The sequence below is a fragment of the Hyposmocoma kahamanoa genome, unplaced genomic scaffold (genome assembly GCF_003589595.1).
Source record: "Hyposmocoma kahamanoa isolate Upper Pololo Valley unplaced genomic scaffold, ASM358959v1 138, whole genome shotgun sequence".
Taxonomy (NCBI): Eukaryota; Metazoa; Arthropoda; class Insecta; order Lepidoptera; family Cosmopterigidae; genus Hyposmocoma; species Hyposmocoma kahamanoa.
The window spans coordinates 928,675-956,650 of record NW_020653492.1 but is presented as its reverse complement, the minus strand read 5'-3'; the positions used below and the strand labels follow the sequence as shown (position 1 = coordinate 956,650).

At 34.3% G+C, this 27,976-nt stretch overlaps 2 protein-coding genes across 4 annotated transcripts; one reads left to right on the top strand and one right to left on the bottom strand.

The window, feature by feature from the left end:
* Positions 1–17: 17 nt before the first annotated feature.
* Positions 18–25,707, top strand: LOC113240477 (transmembrane protein 135-like). 2 transcript variants are annotated; one of them, XM_026477801.1, is made up of 9 exons: positions 18–277; positions 5,502–5,632; positions 7,736–7,862; positions 9,037–9,188; positions 14,011–14,122; positions 20,868–21,020; positions 22,124–22,264; positions 23,433–23,599; positions 25,545–25,707. In XM_026477801.1, exons 1-9 carry the CDS (start codon positions 119–121, stop codon positions 25,594–25,596), a joined length of 1,194 nt encoding a protein of 397 aa, XP_026333586.1. In that variant the 5' UTR covers positions 18–118; the 3' UTR covers positions 25,597–25,707. The 2 variants fall into 2 exon arrangements, with proteins under 2 accessions (XP_026333586.1, XP_026333587.1); XM_026477802.1 differs by lacking the exon at positions 18–277 and adding an exon at positions 2,853–2,961.
* LOC113240479 (natterin-3-like) lies at positions 8,927–13,003 on the bottom strand. Of its 2 annotated transcripts, none has more exons than XM_026477805.1 (4): positions 12,823–12,873; positions 12,058–12,266; positions 10,697–10,846; positions 8,927–9,706 (listed from the first exon to the last, which is right to left on the bottom strand). In XM_026477805.1, exons 1-4 carry the CDS (start codon positions 12,836–12,838, stop codon positions 9,620–9,622), a joined length of 462 nt encoding a protein of 153 aa, XP_026333590.1. In that variant the 5' UTR covers positions 12,839–12,873; the 3' UTR covers positions 8,927–9,619. The 2 variants fall into 2 exon arrangements, with proteins under 2 accessions (XP_026333590.1, XP_026333591.1); XM_026477806.1 differs by lacking the exon at positions 12,823–12,873 and adding an exon at positions 12,960–13,003 and having other exon boundaries at positions 8,928–9,706.
* Positions 25,708–27,976: the final 2,269 nt, after the last annotated feature.

Genomic DNA, 27,976 nt, shown 5'->3' with positions numbered 1-27,976 from the left:
TCTAACTTAGTTCTCGTGAGCCCATCAAAAGTTTTCTCTTTTAATAAGTGTATCAATGATCTACTTTTGATCTTGTTGCATGTTTTTTCACTATAAAAATTAGTTTTTATAAGGAATCATGGTGGAAGCTAGTAAGCTGATGTTTGATAAGGCCTGTGGGGACTGTGCATGCTCTGAACTCATTCATCCCTGGACGTACAAATGTTCAGATGCTACTACAACAATGCTGCTTAGCTGTATTAGAGGCAGTTATAAATTCTATGCCATGGTGTACCTTGTAAGTATAATATATGCTCATAATAATGTCTATTAAATAGTTTGCTTTCCAATTTTGTTTAGAATGCTCATTATGTACAGGAAAAGGGTTCATTAGGTTATAACAAAAAGGTTCATAGGTTTTATTTAATCTGCCCTATTGTACCGGACAATAATATATTTTTATTTTTCAACAACTTAGTACACACATGATAAGTTGACTATTTTTTGCATATTTAGTTCGTGATAATTGAGGAGCTTTGGAACCAATTTGATAAATTTCAATTCTAATTTCACCTATTTTCATTAAAAGGATTTGTCGCATTGTGTTTGATGTTTGATTTAGTGGTTGATATTCAGGTTGGATAAATTATTTGCAGAAATTAACATAAAGTACCATTTGGCATCAAAAAAGAACAAGTCAAAATGTAATTTATAGGTTTTAGTTCTGATGCTCCTCCATTCTAGAATAACTCTATGGAATATTTTAATTCATGAACTTATGAATTGTATGTAATAGTCTTGGAGGATGGAAAAAAAAATAAAAGAAAGGAGGTGCCCTAACTACGGAATGAACATGCATACCTAAACAAAAATTTAACGAACAAATGGCGGATTTCTTTAGTTTCGTACCATAATCTATCAATAAGTCTTTATCAAACATTTAATTAAAGTAGATCAATATTCCATTTGGGAATATTTTGGGTGATATGGGAATGTCACATGAAATTTTGAATTTATTGTTTTGCATTCACAAATACTCAAATATTACGAAAAGTGAATTTGCACAGAAAAAATGTAATTTGAGAGTATATAAAAAGAGAAAACTTTGAAATATAACTCCTACACATTTCCAACTTCAAGATTCATATTTTCATAGAGAAATTTTTAAACAGATTCCAAATAGTGTAGGCTTTTTTGTATTTTGCATTGGTATAGAATTAATATCAGTGACTGATTTAAGTGAATCTTTAATACTTTCATTTAATTTTGGAAATAAATGAAAGTAGTAATATTATCAATAATAATATTATTATCACACGTTTATTTGCTTAAAACATGGTATAACAGGACATGTACTAAGAGACAGTGTTAGTATGAACTTGTTTCGCATTTATTAAATAGCATGCAAATGTCTGGTTATACATTGTCAATTGACTACTATTGGCCGATCGCCTCTGATTTGTACAGAAAAATCAACACTTCTATGACGTGAGACAAGTAATCACGAGCGATTGCAAGTTGTGACAAGCCATGTCAAACGAACATGTTAGCGCTCGCCTTCACTCGGTCAGCTAGGCGAGGGACACCGAACGATGGCAAGGCAAGGCAAGGCAAATAGGCTGTCTATACGTTGGTGTTGGCATTCACCCGGCAACGTTGGGCTGACATGGCCATTGTATTGTTGGCTGTATAAAATAAGAATTTTTAGTAGTTAGAGTTGTCAGTCGGAGAAAATCGGAAACTAGTGGATAATTATGTTTTCAGGAACTGAGAATGCCTAGTAAATGAGTAAAAAAAATATTTTTATATTTAATTTACATTAAACTTGTTTAATGTAAATTAAATGTAAAAATATTTACCAATACACCTAATGATAGAATTGCATTATCATGTAATATAGTTACATTCAAAGTTATGTTAGAATTTGACTCTTCAAAATGAAGCGAATAAATGAAAATGGTCTTTGATTCAATGTTTATATTCGGCTCTATTATACGGCGGTATGATTGCTAACCATTCTTTTTAGGTTTAAAAATTTTATTTCTCAATACGAATTTTCATTCACTTAACATGAGAAAAAAGAAACTAAATTACAGTACAGTTGAAATGTCAAATGACAAAGATTGGGTATAAAAATAATTCTACATTCAGTGGGTAGTTGCTTATTTAAACGTGAGTTGGTTGAATCACTAAGGGTCCATTTAGATGGAGAAAAATCGTACGCGATTATCGTAAGCAATAATCGCCATAAGATTATCGTATTATAATGTTAACTTTGAGGCAAGAACTAAAATCTCGCCTACGATTACATCATACGAGATTTGCAAGCAACTTAATCGCCTCGACTGTTTACATTACACGGAGAAATATGTAGTAAGGAGATTCTTGCTTACGAGTTTTCGACTTGTCTAAACACGATCTCGTATAACATTTTTCCAAGTTCATACGATTATCGTACAAATAGGTTCGAACCGTTTTGAGTGCGAGAATTGCCATTCGAGTTGAGTGATTACTGCGGTATTGACTATGGACATATCAAAATGACGCAAAAATCATTCAAATTTGGAACTGCATAGAAATATACATTTTTTAATTTAATTTTTTCAAATTTTATAACATTTCTAAATGCACAATTTTTTTTCGTTCTCGTTTCATTAATTCTTGTCTTAGAAAAGCAGTGATAATCAAAACACCCTCACGCACTGCACTCGTGGTAGAAACGGCTGGCACAGAAACTCGAAGTACGATTTTTGCTTTCGAGTTCTGTTTACACGGAGACGTTCAATATTCAAAGGCGTGGCGATTGTCGCTCACGTGGACGGTCGATAATCGCGAATGTTTAGACGAGGAAAGTTTTTTATATTATTTCGATAATCGTATCTTCGAGACGATAAACTCTCTCCATCTAAATGGGCCTCAACTCGAATATTGCTATACACAATTAACAAAGATATATAGAACGGCCAAAACTAGAAGCGACATGTAAGTAGTTTAATTAGGACGAAACGTTTGGCACTTTATATTACTATTGTACTTTGTTTATTATTTATAATGATAATATATATATGTATATAAATATTTTTTTCTTTTCTTTTTGTTTTGTTTGTTGTATTAATTTTATTTTATGTTATTCAAGTAGTTACTGTAAAATTTTTATTATTAACATTATTTTATTTAGGAAGTTTTCTATAAGTGTGTTTTAAGCAATCGCTTGAACGTCGTTATTGTTTTTGATTCTCTTATGTCTTTCGGTAATTTGTTATAAATAGTGACACCTTCATTTAACAAACTTTTTTCCGTAATTTGTACGTGCAGGGCGTATTTTAAGTTCCTTGTGAAGTCACGGTCTCAACTTTGATATTTGCTTAGTTTTGCTAATAGTTATTTCAGTATGTATAGTTTTATTTAATATTTTACGAACTAATATGCAAGTTTGATATTTGTATGTTTGCCCAATATTCAATAACTTGATATCTTTGTTTTTATTTGATGTTAAATAATTATAATTAAAAAGTACTTTAATCAGTTTGTTTTGTGCAGTCTGAATAGAATCAACATTAGTTTTTGCTGCCGTGCCCCAAACCTCAATGAATTAGTCTATGTGAGGTTTAACAAGGGATTATATATTTTTAATCTAATTTTGTGTGAGAGACATTTGAGGATACCTCGAAGTGTTCCCGTTTCCATTCTTTTTCAACCATTCTTTTTTGATTTGTAGGTAAACTTGAAATAGTAAAAACAATAATAAAATAATAAAAACATCGTAGTGAATTATTTTAATAACAGAATATCCATAATATATACGCTTCCAAGAACAACACTATCTCAAAATAATCGTTAACAACAATCATCAAAATATACAAACAAACAGGCAATCTGAAGAAACCAAAGCAAAACTTGGCAAGATTTATGACTAAACTACTTAAATATGTCTAATTACATGAGATATTTGGGCTTTTGTGTGATTTATAGACAGAAAAATAACACGTGCCTGTACAATGTTACATTCGGTCGATCTTCGCTTTTTCAAATGCCACATCCCGTAATGCTGCAGCGACGAATTTTTATTAATACTTAATTGTTCTCACTGTCAATATTTTTGTTCATTTTATTATAATATATGCGAATAGTTCAATAAAACACTTGGAAAACATTTGTTTTGACATTTGATGTACTTCCCTTTGACAACCGTATCATGTACCTCACGTACTGAGAAGACATTTAAGATGACGTTAATCATGTACCTCATGTACTGAGAAGACATTTAAGATGACGTTACGTATTTCGATTCTCATGTTTGACACAGACCAGTGTAATGCTGTCTCTTTTGGCTTAAGACGGCACGCAATAGTTAAACAAAGACAATAACATGTTTGCGTTTTCAACGTCGAAGTGTATTATATACATGTAACGTCTGATTTATATATGTCAACATAACATGTCCTTTACTTTCCATAGTCTCAAGGTAATAAGTATATTAAGATTGCTTCTTGTAGGTTTTACCTATACTTAGTAAAAGTTGACCTAGTAACATCACGTTTGCCTTTCTAAATAGAATTCTTCTTAATTGAGCTAGAGCCACAGACATAATATCTAGATATATGTCTGTGGCTAGAGCATAGTTTCCCAAAGTGATCCATACCTACACGGGGGAGCAGTGGGCGCTGAAGAGTCCGAGCGGTAGGTGGCTTTATGACACTTTGTTTATGAAACTTTGTAACAAAAATTTTAAAAAATTGATTTTCAAATGTATACAATCAATAATGAAACATAATTCTTAGTAAACAGCTTATATTTTAATAATTTTTATGATAATATAAAGGAATACAACACACATTATGTTAAGAAACATGAATAAGCAAATGTTAAATATAGCCCTTGACCTTCAACCTCTAACATTCATTGTAATGTGCATTGACTGTTGCTATTACATACATTTGTTGAGTGCCACATCCATAGATATAGGAAGCATCTATGGCCTCATCTATATATATCATTTAAGTTGACATATTCTGTCAAATACCAGTTTTGTCTAAAGTTTTGGTACGTTGGCGCTACGGCGAAACGTCGTTAAAAAACAAAAACAAAGATCTGCAACAAGCACATAGAAAAATTCGTAAGGTCCGCTGGTTCGTTCCGTGGGTAGTTTAGTTGGCATTGTGTCTGGCACGGTTTGTGTTGGTTCGAATCCTGCTGGATCGAAGGATTTTTTTCTTACTGTTCGATCTTTGTATTGATAAATAATAATATTTTTTATGTGTTGCTTATATATAGCATGTGATATTGCAAATTATGACCTCGGTGGCTCAACATTTGAATTACGGGCGTTGGATGAGGAGGCCCCCGGTAGGACGAATTTGTCAAATGAACTTTTCTAAATTGGTTCTGATTTGGGGGGTCTGGGAAATGCCCCAGAGTGAATTCCGTTGCTCTGGTAATCACAGTACAGGGAATTCCCTAGTTTGAAACCAGGTTGTCTGGCACATTATCATTATTGTTTATTGACTTTATTTTCTTTTCAGATCCAAATCCTTATGAAAGGAAAGAAGTTAGGCAAAAAAGAGATGCTGGAGCAATTCAAACTCTACCTGAAATCTGGAGTGTTTGGCCTTACGGTTGGATGTTCGTTTGTGACACTCAACTGTATTTTTAGGTATAAAAATATTATATATTTTTTTATTTGTTATTTAAGCAACATTAGCTCACATATTCGCCATTTATTTGTTGGCGAGACGCTTGCCTGGTGATTTTGAATTTTTTGAAAAATTATAGTGCTTTGGGATTTTAAGCAACGTATTTTAATGTAGCGATTTACAAGGCAACTGAGAGTAAAAACAAACGTCAAAAACCACGTGCCTATATTGTACCACATCTGTATGTAATTTCAATTTGAATACCTAAGACAAGACCAGACTAAAGATTTGTTACAGTATACTGTATATCTAACTATGTATTGTAAATAATTGTACCTCTCGGCGTCGAATGGTGGATATAGGAAAGGTATGCAGTATAAAGTTTTTCCGCTAAGTACCAAGATAATAGATTATTCAGTCGATGACTCTTGTGACATATAGAGTTGGCTTATTTAGATTTTTCTTTATGGAATTCGAATGTGGAATTTTCAGCCTGCAGACTTGTTCCCTGAACGTTATAACTTGGGTCTTTTCAAAGCGAGAGTGAATAGGCATTACTTAGGTGTGCATGCTCCATCGTCGACCTCATCGTCACTTTCCATCACGTGAGATGGAGGTCAAATGCGCACTTATATTTTATAAAAAAAAGTTGTGTCTTCTACATATACTTTTGCAATTCAAACGAGTCTACTGTGATCGCGTTAGAATTGGCCTTGAATGCATTCGAGATAAAACTACAAGTATCGAATTATGAATGGTTGGTCGTATTTAATGTCTTTGATGTGGCCACTAAAGCGTTTACTTAACGGTACAGTTGAAAATTCAATTGTTAAATCCCACATTAATCGTATAAAGAATAAGATGCCTTATGATGCCTATAGGTAATAACAAACAGAGGAAACAATACATAAATGCGCACAGGCCACGCATGAGTTAGGTACACACGAAAGCACACATGAAGTATACGCATATGCGTGTGCGTGCACCGCACAATCACTCGCGCAAGCGCACGCAAAGACATACGACAGACACTTTGGTTCGCAACCACACCCGCTCACTTTTACACAAAGTAACACCGTGTACACTCTTTGCAACTGAATTTAGTGTTGTTATGTTCTATAATGTATGTTATGTATTGTTATGTTTTATAATGTGTTGTGTTACCGTATAACAACCGTTGTTTCGAATATCTTCACTTCAGTACTTGTTAAACTCCTCTAAACTTTTCTGTAAAACGCCATCTTACTTCTTACATCTACTGTTGGGTAATTTTACGAAAAATTTCAATTAGTTTAAAAATTCACGAAAAATTGGAAAATATAATTTGGTAGGCTCATATACCTATATATAGTCTTGTTCTACATTTAGGAATATCTTTCGAATATAACAGCTGTAAATAATCCAATGAATAAATCATTGCTCGTCATACATTTCTAGTAAATGGGTTTGTAGTTGACATGCAGTCAAGTAAGCAGTATCAACAGGAGCTCTTGCACGTCACGATGAACCTTTGGCCGCGGCAAAAATTTGAATTGAAAGGATTTAAAATACATAGATAGGTATAGATTTGTTTGTATTAAAATGTTGTGTGCCTGTGCGTATTGAAACGTAATAAACCACAAGCAAAACGTACATGCAGAGCAATGGGAATAAGAACATGTTTCCTTGAACTCCGTTCTTGTGAGGTCAGAAATAGCTTTATCTCCATGTAACAATAGCGAAAAAGATGTTGTAGTAATTTTTAAATTTATGGAATGTCATCTTGTTTTACTACCATGGTATTCAATTATTTTTTATGACATTACTCCATTAGTTTGATATAATTAATTATTATAACAAAGATCGGAAACACTAACAAAAATTCATTCGATCAATCCGTACCGGAAGCCACGCAACGAACCAGCAGGCCATACGAATTTATCTATGTGTTTGTTGCAGAACTTTGTTCTTGGTTTTTAACGACTCAATTGCCGTAGCACAGATGGCTGTCAGAAATTTATTTCTCCACCTTTACAGCTATAGCTAACGATTTTGTAGGTTGAGGTTGGCTGTCCAAATATTATATACAACTGTTTATTTCATACCGGTTGCTCTTTATTTATTAATTATAAAATTTACAACAGGAAACTGTTCTTCAACGAGTTCACCTACTACAAAACAGTCCTGCTGCCTTGCACGGTCAGCGGTCTAGCGGTATACTGCGAACCGCCTTATAGAAGAGTTATGGTTCTCAACCTTTTTGTTAATTTGGTAAGTCTATATTGACTCATTAAAATTGCCTTTCCACCTTGTTATTAAATATATTATCTATTCTTCTGTGACATGTGTATGTTTACAAAATCGATACAAAATGCGTTTTGAATCACTATGATCCGTGACACTCACGCGATAGTTTGTACACTATATTTATGCAGTGCAGTCCCTAACAAGGGCAAGATAAAAAATTAAAAAATTGTAAAATTGAGGTATAATAAGAATGTAACGCTTAGAATGCCTTTCCGAAGAATAAAAACATTTTGAATGTATATCGCCTATCTATCGGTATCTATAGACATCTATCATATTTCGCTTTCTTTCTTGTGTTGTTCCATTCGCGCGGAAACAAGAGCCGTTCAAGTTTAGAGTATGACCAATAACAAAATAGTGTGGTTAATGCTATATCTAAGATTATTTGATTTCTATCTTTAATTATTATTGTTCGGGCTTTTTTGTTATCTATTTATAATACAAATATGTCAAATACTGCCTTAAATTTTATAGAGTTATTGTTAATTCTCAAATACACCATAAATTCAATCTTGTAGGGTTAATTTTTGACAAATATACAGATATTTTGGCAGGTTTGAATACTCAGTTTACTTGTGCCTTAAAGTTCACACATTGTCATGTGTTTGTTTCCAACTCAAATAATTGTAGACGACTAATTAGATGCTTTGTGTGCAGTAGGAGGAGTAAAGCAACTGTTCATGGCCGTAGAGTCGCTTATTTGTTTGTATTTATTTTGAAACATTACCTTTTGGTCAACTTACGTAGTTAATTATATCTACGAAGTGATGAATCGCCAACATACTGCCCAATGTACGATGACTTAGTTCGCACTCTCTCCAAATTGTATAAAAATGAAATAATTACTGTATCGGTCAACGAATGTTGAGAAAATCACAACAAATAATTGTCAGTTATAATTAATGTGTTGTTTATAATTATTTTTATGAATAAATTTCAAAATGTTAGAAAATGAAATGAACTCCTAAGTTTAACTTGCTACATTTTATTTAATAAAAAATATTGGGTGATTATTTTTTCGTCTATCTTTGTATGATCCTTGTACTGTATGAGCGATCGGTAACTGAAATTGTCACTCATATTTTTTTATAAACTTAATTTAGCATACAATTTTCAATTAAAAGTTTTACTCGTTCAGGTATTCGAATACTGGCTTCGCACTTTAGAAATGAAAGGCTGGTTGCGGCGCTCTCCTGCTAGAGAGACTTTCATCTTCATGCTTGGCAGCGCTGTCTTCTTCTACTTCATGAGGAAAGAAAAGGAGAACGACAAGAGAACACCTATCTTTTGGTAAGTTATATTTGTTCACACACAAACATACCATCAGCCCCTATCTAAACGTAGGCTCTGGATGACGACGTTCCAGTTTACTATTGCTTCTATGAAATTGAAAATATGATACAATAATCGTACACTGTAAATGGCGAGAATTGAGTTAAGAAGTGAGACATTTTTTTGAATGTCATAATCGATACTTCGAAGAGAAAAGGGCGCAATCCAATTTTAAATATAATAAGCTAATTATATAGTTAAAATATAAAATATCTTATCTCTTCGATTTGGCTACTCACAGTTTCATTAAAACATAGATATATAATAGATATTAAAACATAGATATATAATAGATATGTCACTTGATATTATAAAAAAAGAATATTATGAACCTGAAAGTTTATGAATTTTGGTTTTACAATCGTCTGAACGTATGTAAATTTTCGATATTAGATTCTGCAGAGAACTTCATACTGTGTGTAAGGCACTTCTTTGCCGCCGAATGAAATGTACATACGGCGATGGCTGGGATGTACCTGAGAAGGCAAATGATTTTATTTACAAAAACAATAAATTACAAAATTCTTTAAAGACATTCGAGTCTTTAAAGACGTTTAAATACTCGAATGTCTTATAATAGGTCGTGTAATAGACGTATTACACTACCCAATTTCGAGGGACTCTAACTTAGGGACGTGTAATATGAGTTAGTTTTCTCTGTTTCAGGCGACTTAGGGCGACCTGGCGCCTTACCATGAAATCTTATATCAGTTCAGTATTGGTTCGTAACGACGAAAAAGCGGGATGGTGATATACACTTCATGTAGCACTGTCTCATAAAGATTCATTTTAGGTCCTAAGTTGAATCGTAATAAGAGTTCATGGTAAGACCCCAGATCTACCGCCCCGCGCCCTGCCGCACAGGCAGTGTAATAACACAGGGCAGTTAGGGAGTGCAGTCGACGCGCGAGAAACGCGGAGAGCAGCCATATCGTTTCGTCCCTCACGTTCGCGCATTCATTTTGTTTTGCTATTGACATGTCATACAGTACAGAAAAAGAAGATATGTGCCTGATAGACATGTACAAAGACTTGCCCTATTTATGCAAAAAAGATCACAAAGACTATATTAATAAACATACGGTCCGAGGGCTTTAAATTTTTATTTGAAATTTACAAAAATTTCATTGAGAAATAACAACAAATGCAAGCTTCGATGACGCCATGATAGTAACATACAACGCTCTAGACCGTCGTGTTCAGAATGAGTTAGGGCCTGGTTGGCAGAGTAGTGTAATAACTGGCTCGATAACAAGGGGCCACGCCCACCCTTCACGCAGGGCCCTAAATATTGGGTAGTGTAATAAGTGTTTTTGCTTAGTAATGTAGTAGTAGTGAATACAAAAATAGATTTAAGTATTAATAAGAAAATTAAAAATAAAAGTTATGTCACGCGTTTCGAGGTCGGTTTAAATATATTCGAGAGTTTGTTGTGGATTCTGACCTATCCTCGAAATCGAGCTTACCTTTCCAGGTGTAAGAGAGTTCATATGATCCACTCTGCCAATGTATAGTGTTTCCCCAGTTTGAGTTTTGCCACCTGGGATGGCTCCAGCGGGGACTGCGCCCATGCTAGCTGGCTTCCAGCGTATTAAATGAGCCGGGGCACACAACACCTGAAGTTAACCAAAATACAGATACGTTAAAATGATTTGTTTGTCGAGTGAATACTTATTTAGTACTTAATTATAAATGTATATAAATAAAAAAATAAACACAGCCGTTGGCAACCAAATCCAAACTAATATTATAAGTGCGATAGAATCTTTGGCCTGCAGAAACGTGCGGTTAGGGCAATTTACAATCTGGGCCCCAGAGTGTAAATTGCGAAGCGAAAATTATTTGACAGACTCATTAGTACGAGGAATAAAAATAAGTAACCGTTCATGACATTCTTCATAAAGTCTCAAATTCATTTATGGGGTAATGTATACTCTTCTATAATAAGATTCCGTTTGATATTCAAAATTTACCATTTACGAGGTTTAAAACAATAGTAAAACAAAAATTGTATACTAAAGGTATGATGACATATTATAATATAATGACTTGACAAAAATCCGTAGTAGTGACCCGTTTAGCTCTTGCCAGTCGTCGATCCAAAATGTTTAAATTAAATATTGTAATGATAAACTTATTCAAATGAAAAAAAAAAAATCATTCTTCTCAGGAGAATCTGCCTTACGAATGAGCAGCAAAGTTTAATTAGTATGAGGATTTCAAGTATAATTTGCATATTTGTGAAATAAAGTTTATTTGTCTTTGACTTTGCCAAAGTAACTCTGTCTGTTACGTTTTCACGCTTAATAAGCCGCTGAACCAATATTGATTAATTTTGGTATATAGATACATTGGACCAAGGCGAAGCACACGAGATAGTGTTGGGTTATAGAAAATTTTCCATTTTATATTGTTTGTACTGAACGAAAACAATAGAGCCAACAAGTGGTGGTGGTGCGGTTGTTGTAGGCCGTTTTCCGCTGTTTTGAAATAATTTTAAATCTCGTTTTTCTTTATGTGGTTTTTAGCTATACAAAACTTCAAAAGATATTTCTAAATTTAGAACATAATATGAGCCTTGCAAACTATATTTTTCCAATTTTCCGGGAAAATTTTCACTATTTGAAATTTTTCGGAAAATTACCCAAAGGTAGACATAGGCTACTTTTTGCCACTAAAATAAGTCTCAAAGGTAGTGAAATAGGGCGATGAAAGTTCAATGGAGAACCAATAAAACTGTGAAAATTATAATAATACAGTAGGCTACTCGAAATACTTATTCTACGCATACGAAGTCGCGTGCACCAGCTATACATAATATATTTACCTCGAAGCTATGAACGATCACTTCATTGCCTCCAAAAGCAATATATGCTTGTTTGTGATTGATAGCAAGTTTACCAGGAATAAGGTCCCCACTATGATAAGCTCTGATAACCCACAGAGGGCTACTGTCATATCCTTCCTTGCCTGCTACTACTGCTTGATGGCTATAGCTTTGGGCGGCGTGAGGGCTAGATTGAACCCACCGTACAGCTGTAAAGCAAATAAATAACGATTTATCTAATGATTAAGTGCTTAAATATAACATTGACACGATTAATAATAGAATAGAAGATACCTTTGTCTTTTTTTTATTAATGCTGTAAGTTATAATAAAAATAAATCGAATTCGTTGCGTCTGAGAATGGAATGAATATACATATAAATGTATTAGTGACATGATTATACTTTAACAAAAAGGTCATTGTATGAAGTATGAATCAGAATGGTACAATGTCTGTCTCTAGTGTACTTAGTTATATCGATAAGACCTGCATTTTTATCATTTAACTCCAATTTTATTTTATTCCCTTTCGATGGCGGCAATAAACAAACAATTGGGATTTTTTATTCCATTTGTTACCACTGGTAACTACTGGGGTATTTTAAATTCCGTTTGTCGCCAGTGGCAAATACAGATCTTTGTCCCATTTGTCACCACCTGGTAACAACGTAATATGGGTTTTTTCCCCATTTGTCGCCAATGGGAATAAAGCTAGTGGTGACGACTGGGAATAAGCGGAAAATTTTAGTTCCTTGGGGTGCCTACCTGCACGCCGTACCATTCGTTTCCTTAAGTGTAACGGATTCAGGGCGACAATCGGCCAGTATTTTACGCCGATTGGCAAATCCTTTTAATACGATGGCGAGCATTATAAAACAGTTTAAAATTAACAATTTACTTACTAGACATGTCGTTAAAGTTGTCAGTAACAAAATAAAACAATTGACTGCGCAATGATGAAGCTAATGGTTCACTGTGCTATCTACCTAAGTATTTTATTACACTCGGGCGATATCGCTTGATTCATACTGATAATGTCAGGAAAACGTATTGGTATCAAATAAGAATTTGCGCTGTAAAAATGGATTTATTTAATTAATAGTTTCCCAAAGTGGTTTCTGCCGCCCCCCAGTGGGTGCTGAAGAGACCTCTAAGACACGGCGTTGATGCTGTCCAATGGATGCTACCGCACTTGAAAAAAAAACCTGAGTTATCTATGTAAAATACACTACGTTATATGATTTTTTGTGTTAAGTTATTATAAAAAATACGTGTTTTCATTTGTGTTGGTTGGCGTTGAAATTTTTTCATCTTGCCAAGTAGGCAGTGAACCAAAAACTTAGGGAACCTATGATTTAATTGAAAAGGTTTCAGCTCACTATTCATGAATACACTAATAAACATAGTAACAATTTTGACTACCACTGTGGCTCAACGATCTGCACTGTGAGATAGGTGGAGCCACCACCAATTTCGGGAATTATTTTTTCTAAATTGGTTCTCGCCCCCGGAGAGAATTTACCCTATGTAATTTGTGTGGCTGTATAGATATATGTATGTAATATCTCTTATTGACATTTCAAATTAGATAAAAAATTCAGGGACATTTCCCTGTTTGGAAATTATAATAATAATAATAATACTCGTAGAACTGAAACTCTGAAATTCTTGGAAAGATGTTGAGAAGAATAGTTCTTGACATTTCGCTATATGGCTGGGAAGGAACACCATGTTCTTTTATTTTGTAGGCAAAGAATCAATCAAGAAGAGTTGAACTTGAGTAAAAAATTGCTTTCTTTACATCTGTACATAAATTGAATTAAGTATTTAAAACATAATTGATAACAGATTTGGTATTCATAGTGCAGATTTACATTGACATTTTTTATTTAACTTTTCGCTTTCCCTGAGGTTATGTATCTGTTAGGTTAGTTAGTTGTATCATTGTTTCAGGTTTTTCTCGCCCCCTCGCGTTTCTAAGGAGGTCGGCAAACCTGTTGAAGGTTTCGGGGGCCGGGGCGACGCGTGTCCACATCGAGGGCCGTGTCTTAACTATGTTATAAAGGTAACGTTTATATTTCCTTGCACAGATTTGATCTTTAATTTGCGTAGATTTATATCGATTCTACCGTAATCCTATATCGTAAGTGTTCTTTGTGAATTTTCTAACCAGGTAACTTCTTCTAGCTCGAAGGCCCTGTTGTTCAGAATGAAATGTGATTATGTATGTTTCGAAACCTAATCGTTATATTTCAGTTTTTGAAATCAATAAATGGTTTGCGAAGTATACCGAAATATAATTAGTAAGGGATTAACCCTTATCACTGATTTAACCAGTAATTACCTAAATACGAAACGTTTGTGGATTGATAATTCGTCCTATTCACTTTTCGTTATCAATTAGTTCAGTCGGCCGCGAAATAAAAACATCAGTTGATTGCTATTAATCCGTTTATCCACTTTTCACAGCAATTAGTTCGAAAATGCAAAAGATGGGTCAGGTTAAAACGGATTTTAAATATCATGCGGTGAATTCACAAGGAGCGGCCGTGCTTAATTATTCACTTTCCAAGTAACTCTCGCAAAAAACCCACCTTGTTAAATGCGCTCGATAAAAAAAAATATTACGGTGTATGGGAACGTGCTTCTTTGCTGTGCATGGTTAGCAATAACGCAAGGTCAATGATCTCGGGTAAATTTGTATTTTTTTTATAACGTCAAGTGACGGGACGAACAAGCCGTGTGCCTGATGGTAAGCTACACGCATGTCCATAACAGTTGCAGTGCCACTCAGAGCTTTAAATCGCAAAGATCTGAGGGGCACTTTCACTGCGCCCGTCACCCTGAGACAAGATGTCCCATGTGCCTGTAATTTCACCAGCACCCTCCCTTCAAAACCGGAACACTACAGTGTTCATGCTGACATTACGGCTTGGCGGCAGAAATAGGTAAGGTGGCAGTACTTGTCTGGACGAACTCTTTCACAAGGAGCTCTACTGCTACTAAATTTCGATACATTATAAATTATTCTGGAGATAGAACTTTAAATAAATACCTATTAAACGACTTACCCGGGATTGTTAGACGTTAAATTACAAAAAACCTATAATATGTTGCAAAATTATCTTTCACGATTTTTTCATAGAAGCAATACACGTTATAAACCCTATATCATTCAGTGATAACTATTATTATTAGATATTACTTATTTAATATTATTAAATTAAAAAGGTGAGTTGTTTAAAGTAGAGCGCGGTTGAGACAGAAAACAAAAAGCTTGCAATGTCCTACAGCTTTCAGTAATGAACCAAAATGGAACATTTTTATTTACGTATTTGAGAGAAAGACTTAAATAAATTACTGGTAAGAGCGAAACAGATTTATTTTTGTTCGTTCTAGTATATACGTATAGCCGTATCTAAAATGATAATTAACTTTTGTATATGTAACAGCGAGACTCAGTTAACCCTGCTCTTGAACTATGTTCCCTTTTTTGTTTGTTTATTATGTGTAAGTTAAAGAAAACAATTCTATATTGTATACAAAGTAAGAGCGGTAGGAAAACTGATGTCTTATGAGCCGATACGGTTGTATCATATCATCAAATGGTTTTTGGTTGATTCCGCATAGCAGTGAATGTGTTGAATTTGGAAAAAATATATAGTAAAATTGAAGATATACACTGATTAGTATCCGGTGTGAAAAAAAATCCTAAAAATTTTCACGATAGAAATAAAATACAAACTTCTAAATTTTACAATAAAACCGCTGTATTCAATAGGTACTTTACATATACCAATGTTTTTTTTTTATATACTAAATAGAACTCCTTTTACTTAAAGCGTACACGATCTTGGTCCATCGCACCCGTCATGGACGCACTAAATGCTTTTTCTGAATACAAGTTTTCAATTATTTCTTTACTTAACAGGACCCCGATCCAGAATCTCCGATATTTTAACCGAATCGTTCGATGGGATCGTTCTCGAATTGAAGGGCGCTTTCCGAGCTATTCAAAAAATTCGAATGAAACGTTCGATTATACGATATTGTTAACCAACAGCGTTTCCGGAGTTAGTTGGTGAAATAGATTATAAGAAAAATTAAAATCCTTTTATATACATTTTTAAGACTTTAAAGACCTAAAATACAGCAATGCATTAGTCTTGCATTAAAATACATTTAAAAAATGTCCAAATTCCAGACTTTATTTAAAATAATAAAAAAATTTCCATATGATATTCTCGCTTTGTAAATAATAGGACGTTCGGTAACTTTCATTCGATAACTGTGTTCTGAATAACGTTTGTAGCCTTTGCCGGTCGAGAAGTTCGTCGTACGTGTGTGACGTCATTTCGGTTCGGTTTCGAATACAGTTTGGCGTTCGATTCGGGTGTTGTGAATAAAAATGAAATGAAATTGTAGTATATCAAATCGAATCGATCGACAACTGAGTTATCGTAAGGTTCTGAATCGACCCCCGAAGTCGTTTTTTTAACAGTAGGCACTTCGTAAAGTACCAACTGCCGACTCTTTTCTTAGTAATTCAAGAAGTTATTTACGCATAAAGATTATCAAGTTAAGAATTAAGTGCTTATACAGACGGCACGTGCGTTACCGAGACGGTTCACATTGACAGTGGTAGCAAGCGATGGCACTAGTAGTTAGATCGCACTTGGGTGTTAAGATCGAGATTAACCAGACCGTGGCGTGCCTCTAGCGTCCATTTTCATGTTTTTCGAGTCTAAATATCGTTTGTAATAACATTCCTCTTTCAAAATGTTATCTTTTGGTAAAACAAGATTTGTGCTCCAGTAGAAAACGTATTTTTTTTATTTGGGCTCTTTTGGAACCCAGCATTCAAAATGAATGAATGTTAAACACCCAAAAATAATTTTTATATAAAAAATCATGCAAAAGCAAACGGACATAAAACATATTTTCCAGAAAGCCTGGTATCGTATGTATACCACTACCATGTTTCTAAAACCAAGTTTCATAATAAAAGCGTTCCGCGAAATGTTCTCTTTTTGGGACAAGATCATGGCACACCTAAGTATAAAAACTATACCTACCAACGGGACGTACAGAAATGACATAATATGGCTAGATTTATAGAAAAATATGTGTGCTTTACAATGGTATATTTTTTTATGACACCAAAGAAACGTGACGAACAAATTGTGCGCCTGGTGGAAAGTGACACGCCTGTCCATAACAGTTGCTGTGCCACTCAGAGCTTTAAATCGCAAAGATCTAAGAAGCACTCCCACTGTCACCCTGAGACATTCCCAAGTTGACAAGTCCCATATGCCTGTAATTTCATCAGCACCCTTACTCTTCGAACGCAGTAACTCTCACATTACTGCTTGGTTGAAATAGTTCACGAGTATGATGATGATTATTTTAACAGAAAGTGAGATAATGACATAATTAGGGTTTTCACACGTTTAAAATTATGTTAAATACCAAATCTTTATTTTTTTATTGCGGGCCATGATTTTTATCAATATTTACAGATTCCCACAATTTGTATATAGGGTCAAGAGCACGTCAAATTTGACACTTAAGATTTAACTTCGACTTTATGCAGCTTTACGATAAAAGCGGTCTTTGGACGGACTTTCGACCGTTCGACTTAGACTTTCACTTCACTTTTTATTTTTTATTTTTAAATATAAGGTGTTAAGTTCGATGCTCATGACAGTATGAAAATGAAAACACAACATTAAGCAAAACGGTCCTCATTTTAGGACCAATTCTCGCAGTTAATAAATTCAACCTGCTCTTAGCCAAATTAGTTTTTTTCTAGGCTACATGTTCGCCAACGAATTAATAGCCCTTTAAAAAATATCAGTTTGCGTAGGAGGCTTATAGATTGACATAGATGTCTTTAATTTTACATGTCTACGCAGACCACGACTAAAAGATTTTATCGCGACTTTTTTTTTCTTTATTAAAAGAAATGATTATTAGAAAACTAAACAAAATGATAAAATATCATTGGATGTAACATATCGTCGGTGTTTTTGTAGAAACGGTGAAAGCGCCGTTTCGAAAAATTGTTCAGAGACGCATGTTTTACGTTTTAACGACTTTTTTAAAATATTTACGTCCTGTTTTAAAATTCGACTTTGGTTTAAACTAAGTTTAAGTTTGAAAAATGAATTTAAAACAGGATTAAATATTTTAAAACACCGACGATATTTTGGAAACAATACAATACAAATATTGTATACAGCACACAAAAAAAACACTAAACAAAACAAAGTCAATCAATAGGCGACCCTACGTAAAGCGTAAAGTAAATCAAATATTTACATATATGATTAACGGACTTTGTTTATTTAATGACTACCTATATCCTATGGTTAACATAATTTAACCTAAAAATTGTCGATCATATGGTTAATAAGGGAGCATATGTAGGTCATATGTTAACGTTGGTTTTCACGTTTGGTTAATACATAATGGAGTATGGGAAAAGCGACCATATTGCTAAGCAACAAGAAACGCATAAGCACTTTTTTAATGTGCTACTTTTTGTTTTTTTTTTTATACCAAGTGTTAAGCGACACGCCTGTCCATGCAGTTGCAGTGCCACTCAGAGCTTTAAATCCACCTCAAGTGGAGTATACATGCATATTTGGGACCCTCACTATAAGAAATGCTCGGGACAAATTGAAAAAAATTCAAGCTACATTCCTTAAGTCGGTAAATTACAAAATATTTAGAAGAAGTACACCATACAAGAACTTACTGTCTAAGTTTAGAATGCTAACACTTCATAATAGACGAATGCTTCTTCAAGCTGTAACACTCCATAGACTTTATCACAATTTGATTGACTGTCCAGATTTTGTGCAAAATATTAAATACAATGTACCCACGAGAGTTCATCGACGACGTACGCGCTTCCTACCCGCTGTTTAAAACGGCGCGCTGCCGAATAAATGCTGGCAAGCGTGTTCCCCTACGTCGTATTCTTTCTCAATACAATGATTTCTTTAGTGTTATTGACATATTTTATTTACCTGCTTCTAAATATTATTGAAGCCCTGAGCTAATTTATTTGTTTACTTTTTAGTTGTTTCAGTTTTGCCTTACCCATCACACACGACAATTTCGATTTCAATTTTAATAGTAAAATGTGATAATGTTATTTATACGTGTACACTTATGTCACTTAACCTCACAAAAAATGTAATCGTACCATGTACACTTTTTGCTATCCCTTCAAAGTAAATAAATAAAATCGCAAAGATCCGAAGGACACTCACTGCCACAGGGCCTTTCACTCTGGGTCATAAGTTGACAGGTCTTACCCTTCAAACCCGGAACACAGTAATGCTCACTTTACTGCTTGGCGGTAGAAATATATAGATAGATAATACACACGAAACAAAAACAGTACATAGACAACTTAGAATTAAAATAAAAGAAGGCAAAAGCGGTCTTATCGCTGAGAGCGATCTCTTCCAGGCAACCTTTGAGGCAGAGGAGAACTTAAAATGTACGCTGATGACCTGAAGCTGTACAGAGCTGTTAATTCGGTTGTGGACGCGCAATTACTTCAGGATGATCTTAACAGAGTCCATCAGTGATGTCGCGATAACTATATGGTCCTCAATACTAATAAATGCTACCACATAAAGGTCGCCAGGCGCAGGAGGCCTTTAGCTGTGACTTATTTTATAGACAATGCACCCTTAACAGAGCTCAGCAGTATTCGAGAACTGGGTGTCGTCATAGACGCTACACTAAGTTTTAATAAGCATATTGACTCAATCATTAGCAAAGCTTCTAGGCTAACCGGTTTTGTATCAAGACAAATGAAAACTTTTAACGAGCCAACTGTATCTATTTATTTATTTATTTATTTAAACACTTTATTGTACCACAATTTTAATTTATAACAATTTAATTCGCAGTATTTTAGAATATTGCTCTATTGTCTGGAACCCGAGTTACCTGGTTCATTCAAATAGAATTGAAAGTATTCAAAAACGTTTCCTCTATCATTTAACATACAATAATTTTAAATGTAAACAGTTGTTAAAGTGAGAGAGTCACGTCTCTCTCACTTTAACATGTTCTCATTGCAAAAGCGCCCTAAAGCTCATGATGCAATGTTTTTTATTCAAAATCATTCATGGTATTATAGCTGCACCTGACATCCTGCATCGTTTACGTTTCTCCGTCCTCCGTCCTGGCAGTTGCCTGCAAAATCGTAAAACATTTTCGCTCCCTATTTGCAGAACTAACCATGGTCAACACTGTCCACTGTATTGCATGTGTTCTTCTTACAATGTTATCCGTTTTGATTACGATATTTTCTCTGGTTCCGTTGTCTCAGCTAAGAACTCAATTAAAAAATGTCTATTACACGACTGACTTTGTTGGGTTTTCTTAAAATACTTGAAATTTAGAGCTCCTGTCACTTATTCAATACTTTGATACTTATACAGTTATTTTGGCCTGTTTTGCATGTTGTGTTCACATCAAGTAGGATACATTCTTATCGTGTCACTATATAAATGAAATACTTGTAGTTTATATCTGAATTGTATCCAGTTTTGTACCGAAAAAAAAAGAACTGAACAGAGAGGGAGACGTAGTGTACCAGTGATAAAAATTTAAATGCATGATTAAAAACTTACACTATCATATTATGAAATAATGAGCGACCATAATATTAAGAAATAGGTAAGGTGGTAGTACTTCCTTGGGCGAACTCATTCACAAGGAGCTCTATTTCTACTTAATTTGTATGATTTAATAACACCGTCTCCTTTGTGTGATAATTACAGGGCACTGCGCAATTGTTTGGTGTGGGATGCGCGATGACGATGCTTCGTACGATCATACCGAAAATACTCACTCCCTCGAAGGCATTCAAGTCATTGAAACTCTCGCACTTGAAGCTTGGTCTCTTTTTCGGCGGTTATATTGGTATTTATCGGGTGGGTATACTGGAATTAGTAAACTAATATAATATAAAAACACAATATACGAGAATTCATATTTGCGTAATGTATATAAAGTTTATAGTTATGGGAAGCTGATCTTAGAGTAAGTATTGTTATGTAAACCTCAGTGCTAGTGGTAGAAAATTTTTAATTACCTATGTATGCAATTTTGTGATAGAATATTTAAAGAACAAAACTAGATAGATTTTCAGTACTTGTTTTTTTAATCCATTTTTTCAGTTTCTCAAAACATATTTCTCATATTTCTTTTCTTATTATAATTTGCCAAAGACTTTTTTTTTCATTCAAACGCAGAAAACAAAGGCAAATTTAAGCTGTTTTATCAAGCAAAATGAAATTGTTTTCTAGTGTTTTATAAATTGTGTTATTGTGTACAATACTAGGAACACAGGAATTTAATTGTGCTATTGTGTACAATACTAGGAACACAGGAATTTAAGTATTTTACCCTTAGTGAAAATGTTGTGTAGACCTAGTTCTTTCTCTTTGCGTCTTAAAATTGTCTCCGTTTAATTATTTTCCCCATGTTATGTTATATTAAAAAATAAAAATACCAGGACCACTTTAGTCCCGTTACGCAGCCTTTATCATTAATATCTCCCAATCTCCATGGTAAATAGTAATTTCCATTACGATACATAATTATTTTAATGTTGTGATAAAACAATGATAATGATTTTTTGTCAAAATTGTGTAGTGGTGAGGGGGATCCGTAGTGCAAAATTTAATTTGTGTACTGGTTTGACCTATCGCTTTTCAAACAGTGTCCGTGAGTTCGAAGCTAGGCCTTTGAGTTTTTCGTAATTTATGTGTGAAATTTGCAACTTTGATCTGGAATTTACCATGCTTTTCGGAGAAGGAAAACATAATGAGGACACCTGCACACATCTGCAAAACAATTTAATGGCGTGCGTGAAGTTCCCAGTTGGTGGTGGAATGACATAATTACTTTACCTGCAATTTTGAAACCTTACCTTTCGTACCTTTCTAATGTTTCCTATAATGGGTAACAGAAGTTTTAAATCTACTAATGTAATATTTCTATTTTAAATAACCGACTTTTTTAACAATTGCAGTTAATAGTGTGCCTGTTATGTCGAGCTAACGGTAGAGACAGCGCGCTATATGCTCTACCCGCCGGTTTCCTCGCCGGTGCGGCATTTAGAGCTTCGCCTTCCACGCCCATTGCTTTAGCGCCTCTCACTTCTACGTTACAGGTAAAATGTTCTATAATTTTGGCAATCTTCCTATCCACTAACATGTAAAAAAACACTTTACATTATATTAAAGTATAATTGGGTTGTGGAGGCTGGTCCCTGAACTAGGAAAACCTGTACCTCAGGTATAGGTGCACCGGAATCTCATGGCATCCAATATTAGAAAAATCGAACAACTTTCACCTGGCAATGTAACTTGTCACATGGCAATTCAAAATATTACTTGTGTTAAATGATTGTCTGCTTGCAATCCGTTTCAAGCTCAAGCAAAAAACATTGTAATAATTTCTAATTTATCGCAAAATCAGCGACGAATTAGGTGCATCTAAGTCATAATTCACGATTTAAAAGCGGGTCTCAAGTCTTGCCGATTAGTAGGAGTAAATAAACTTGATCTTTGAAATTTTGATGAAGCCAAATCAATGTATGTGGTATGTAATTTTTGTTGGTACTAGTCAGCAAGACTACAGTGTGTAGACAATGATTGGTAAAAAGAAGATAAATGGCGTAAATGCGAGTTAATTCACACTGCAAACGTAAATAAATCTTTGACACACAATGTAATTGATATATTTTTGTTTTATTTTAAAATGTGTCAGAAATTACCTACCTTTGTCGCACACAAATTCATACAGATCTTCAGACATGTACGAAGATAGATCAATTCTGATCAATTAAAATATATGAAATATCTTGTATAGTTTTTCCTACTATATTGACGTTGCCCACTACAAATTCATTTATTTAAATGCCATCAGATTCTGGTATATCTATAACCCCCGGGCAGCTTAATTGCTATTGACCAATTATAATACAAGTGAAAACAAAATTTGAAATTTTAGTTACTAGAAAACTATGTTCTGAAAATAAGAAAGACTGCTGCGCTTCGGTAGGAAATCGCCATTCCACCTAGTATATATACAGTTTTTGTTGTACTATCTGACTTTTTTGTTGTAAATTCGAATTTACTACCGATTGGTAGTAAATTCGAACGTGCAAACGTCCCCACTCCTGCGCTTTGCATATTTCTTGTTATAATGCGTAATATAATATAGAGAATGTTCTCTAAATCGAGCAACTTCTTTAGTTACTACAAAAATTACGAATACAACAGTTATTTAGGAGAGAAACGATATTTAGTTTTTTTTATAATTTGTCAACTTGTCAGATACTCGGGTCCTGGGGTTACCAGAAAGGACTGATACCAGAGCATTGGCCGCTCGTAGAACTTCTGTACTGCCTATGCCAAGGGCTGTTATTCCACGCGCGAGTGATGCACGAGGATGTATGCCCACGTTACATTATCAACTTGATGCATACTGTTACCAGCGCTAAGTGAGTATGAGGTTCTTTATTAACTTGTCACACATACAATTCACGCCCTTTTCCCATCGATTTAAAGACACTTGCTACGATCGCGACACACATTTTTCGGTCTTTTCTTGCTTTGGTTAAAAATAATAACAAAGGATCCGTTTTTTTTCCATGCACCCAAAACAAGTACCTCCAATACTATGTATCACATTACGGTTTGGCGGCAGAAATAGGTAAGGTGGCAGTACTTCCCTGGACGAACTCTTTCCCAAGGAGCTCTACTTTTACTAAAATTTATAATTATTAATTCGTTAAGTGTGCCCAGGCGATCATTCCGTAAATATAAGAGATATCAAAAACATCTATGCGCGACTGCAAACGATTTCGATATTCGATTCGCTAGTAATTACTAATTCTGTCATTCAAATGACAATTTTTTTCAAAATTCGTATTCGAATGATCTGAATGATCATTCATTACTAATCCATAGATACCATAGAGCAAGGGTCTTCAACCTTTTTTAGGTCAAGGGCCTAGTATACTCTGATATTGGTTCGGCGGGCCGCAACACAAAAAAGGCATTCCATTGTAAAAAAAAAGTAATTAAAAAGCAATAATATAATCATTAATATTATTTATTACGTAATTTTACAAACTAAGTACAAATTATTTTAATAAAATTTAATCAATGAGACGTTTGACATTGTTTACTTTTAACTAATTTATCAATGACCTCCCCATCACACGGGCGCGGGTGAGGGGAGGTCCCGCGCGTCTCGCTACTTGAGTATGTAGTGTGTGTGTGTATGTAATTGTAGGTAGAGGTAGAACATAAATTCGGATCACGCGCGTTAATTTCCTTCTTTTATAGTCGGTTTTAATGTGTAAATAGGCATAATTTGTAGACATGTTAATTTTATTTTTGTTAATCTAATGGCATGGCGGGCCGCCAAGAAGGCAACCGCGGGCCGCGGGTTGTAGACCCTTGCCATAGAGCGTTTCTGCCTAGCCCTCTCTGACATATGGTAAATAATGTGTAGGGAACAGGGATATTTTGATATGGACATTTTTAGTTCCGACATAATAATCATTCGATTTGTACATCCGATCTTATAGCAGGGGCATTCAGTATCGATAATCATTCAACTCGAGTCGAATGATGTGCTTGAATTCGACTTAGACGAATGATATGCCCATTCGAATGATTAGTATTAGTAATGTTCAAAGACCTTTAAACTGATATCGAAAGTACGTTGCCTAATGAGTAAAACGACATCAATAACTCTTTAAAAATAAAACCAGAAATATCTAAAATTTTAATGTTGAACGCCCCTATATATTTAATATGACATTCATAGAGAGGCGTTTGTTTTTCTGTAAATGGAGCGCTTAGTTCATAACCATATAACAGATAAGTATATGTCTTATAAATAGGAAAGGCAATTTACTTAGTAGTATTTCTGCCGTTCGTTCCGTGCGTTCAGTGCGTTCCGGTTTTGAAGGGTACGGGTGCTGGTAAATTACAGGCATATGGGACTTGTCAACTTGGGAATGTCTCAGGGTGACGGGCGCAGTGGGAGTGCTCCTCAGATCTTTGCGATTTAAAGCTCTGAGTGGCACAGCAACTGTAATGGACAGGCGTGTCACTTTCCACCAGGCGCACAACTTGTTCGTCCTTTTATTTCACATTTTTATTAATTTTAAATTACAGGCACTTGGGACTTGTCAACTTATGTCTCAGGGTAACGGACACGGTGGCAGTGGCAGTGCCTCTCATATCTTTGCGATCTAAAGTTCTGAGTGGCACTGCTATGGACGGGCGTGTCGCTTACCACCAGGCGCACGACATTTTTTTAATGAGACCAAATTTTTTTTCAAAAGTGTCATAATCACCAAGTGACTGAGTTTTTCTTTAACTGTCTAGTGCTTGAGACAACTTAAAAGTAAACAGGAATTTTCTTTTCAGGGCGGACGAAGTTCAAGCTGCTTTTATACAGAAAATTTTACGATCGACGTGAGGTTTTTTTGATTAAGTACAATTTTAACAGTACCATATTTATTGATGAGTAATTTAAATATATTGTGCTTGTTTTTATTTTAAATGGCTTATTTACATTGGTTGAAAGACAGCGACCATTAATATAAATATAGGAATTATGTAAAAAAAGGTTTACGTGCCATTCCTATTATTTTATTATATATATAAACTTATGGAGATAGATGACACAAAAAAATTTTTGGCTATTAATTTTGAGCCTTGAAGGAGACGTTTATTTTTATGGCACAAAATATTATAGAAATCAAAAAGTCCTTTATTTAGGTATATCTATTTAATACTCGGATTATGACTCCGACAAAAATGTATGAATTTATCATCTTAACACAGAACAAAATACCTAGTCATTTCATTGTTATTCGTTCAAAGTATTTTCTACGGTGGTATTGTAATTAAACCTCAACAATGTACCTTTATGTTTAAGACAAGGAACAAGTTTTTATTACGTTTTTGTATATCGGGGTGATTTAAAATAAGCCTGTAAATACAGAAAATACGAACGAACCCCGTTGACTTAGGACTGTGAAAACTCACACAGATCACTCCGCCTCTGAGTTGTGGTGCTCGTGAAACCTGGGTTCAAATGATCAAGATTTTCTTTGATTATTATCATTGTAATAATGTGATATAATCAATGTTGATTGTTAGTTTAGTTTTTTCTATTTTTGTTAGGAATGAAAACACTTACTAGAACATTATGTAAAAGATATTTTGTAATTTTCAATTATTTGTTGTTTTAGTATTTGAAAATTAAAATAATCAGCTATGAACATTACCCTAAGATCAATGGTTATGAAGCATTTTTTAACGATTGATTTTTAATATTATGAGTCAATATTTTCTTTTCTTTCTGTTTGTGATTGCTATTTGTCGCGTTTAGATACGCATTGAAGCGGCAAATCGTGCATCCGAGCACGTACGTAATTATTATTATTTTTTAATTATCAAATTAATTACCGTGATAATTACCACTTCAAATCTGTTGCAGACTGTTAACATATCAACGAATACAAGTAACTACACTCCCGGACAATAATTCGAGCCAGTATGGGCCTAGAATACAAAAATATTGTTATGTTCAAAGAAAAAGTTTTCCTCGGTTTTTGCAACTACAAATTTTGAAAAAGGAAATGACGTTTAGTATACCAGTTTCAAAATGCGTATTTCAACAACAAATCGTCTGCTTAAAGGTAAAACCACATAAGGGACATTTTCCAAAAACAATCTCCAAACTATGCACCTATTGTAAGAAAATACCATCTTACTGCGGATAAAACTCTTACTGGGTTTATATCTTTTTTGTTATTGAGTCTCACGTGCAGAAAGATAGTGATTTTCTTACCATAGCTGCATAAATTAAAGATTTTTGATTTAAAATGTTACTTATGCGGTTTTACCTTTAAACACGAAATGCTAAATAAATTTTTTGCCATGTAAAGATAATTACATGTATAGTAGACGTTGTGGGTACAAACAAGGCAGATAGCAATTGGCGACCCTGTCTCCTAAACTAAGTGAATCTGTATTTTCATAAACAGCGATTCAACCTAGCGAAGTTTCTTGTTTCAATTATGTTGCAAACAAATGAAAGTGTGAAAGGTGTCGGAGTTACTTGAAAGTATTGTAAGTACATAATAAAAACTTGTGGAGATACACACTCCGCGGTTCTCGTGGTTCTAGATTTTCAACCAATGCGAGTAAGCCAATAGAATCAAGTCTGTGATTATGTTAGACGGTCATTAGCGGTACAGGGTTTTTTTTAAATATTATTATGGCTAGGGATATGGATCCCTTACCATATAATAAGATGTGAGTAAAGTACAAGAATTAACGTAAACATTTTATACAATCAATGAATCTTCCCTATTATTCCTTTACAATAGAACACGTTTATATGTATAAACAAATCTTTTGGATTTTAAAGAACAACATTTTCCTCTTTCTTCTAGCTTCCGATCGTACTAGTCTGCATTTAGTATAGACAATTAAAAAAAATATGTAAAGAGGGTCGCTGTATCACTACTGTGGTTCTTATTGTGACCAGTTAAAATTGGATGCGCCTGTCCCGTGAGGAATAAGGGGATCTACTTTTAACCGTCTCAAAAAAAGGAGGTTCGGAATTTGACTATATTTTTATTTTTTTTGTATTGTGACGCGATTACGCCGATATTTGTAAACCGATTTCGATGATTCATTTTTTTCTCCAAGGGTGGCAAATTTGAGGGGTGAAACCGATTTATTGCACATCACACACTTTCCGTTAACCGATTTCCATAAAACTTGGCAACTACATGTAATGTCCTTACTTTTGAGGTGGGTTTTTTTTATAAAAAAAAAAGTAT

Bases quoted from the DNA above. Each gene is read 5' to 3' on its own strand.
- LOC113240477 (XM_026477801.1), top strand. From the start codon at position 119: ATGGTGGAAGCTAGTAAGCTGATGTTTGATAAGGCCTGTGGGGACTGT. The intron at 21,021-22,123 runs GTGGGTATACTG...TAACAATTGCAG, and splicing joins GTTATATTGGTATTTATCGG to TTAATAGTGTGCCTGTTATG. The intron at 23,600-25,544 runs GTGAGTATGAGG...TTTTCTTTTCAG, and splicing joins CATACTGTTACCAGCGCTAA to GGCGGACGAAGTTCAAGCTG.
- LOC113240479 (XM_026477805.1), bottom strand. The intron at 10,847-12,057 runs GTAAATATATTA...GGTTAACTTCAG, and splicing joins TGATCGTTCATAGCTTCGAG to GTGTTGTGTGCCCCGGCTCA. The intron at 9,707-10,696 runs GTAAGCTCGATT...TTGCCTTCTCAG, and splicing joins ACTCTCTTACACCTGGAAAG to GTACATCCCAGCCATCGCCG.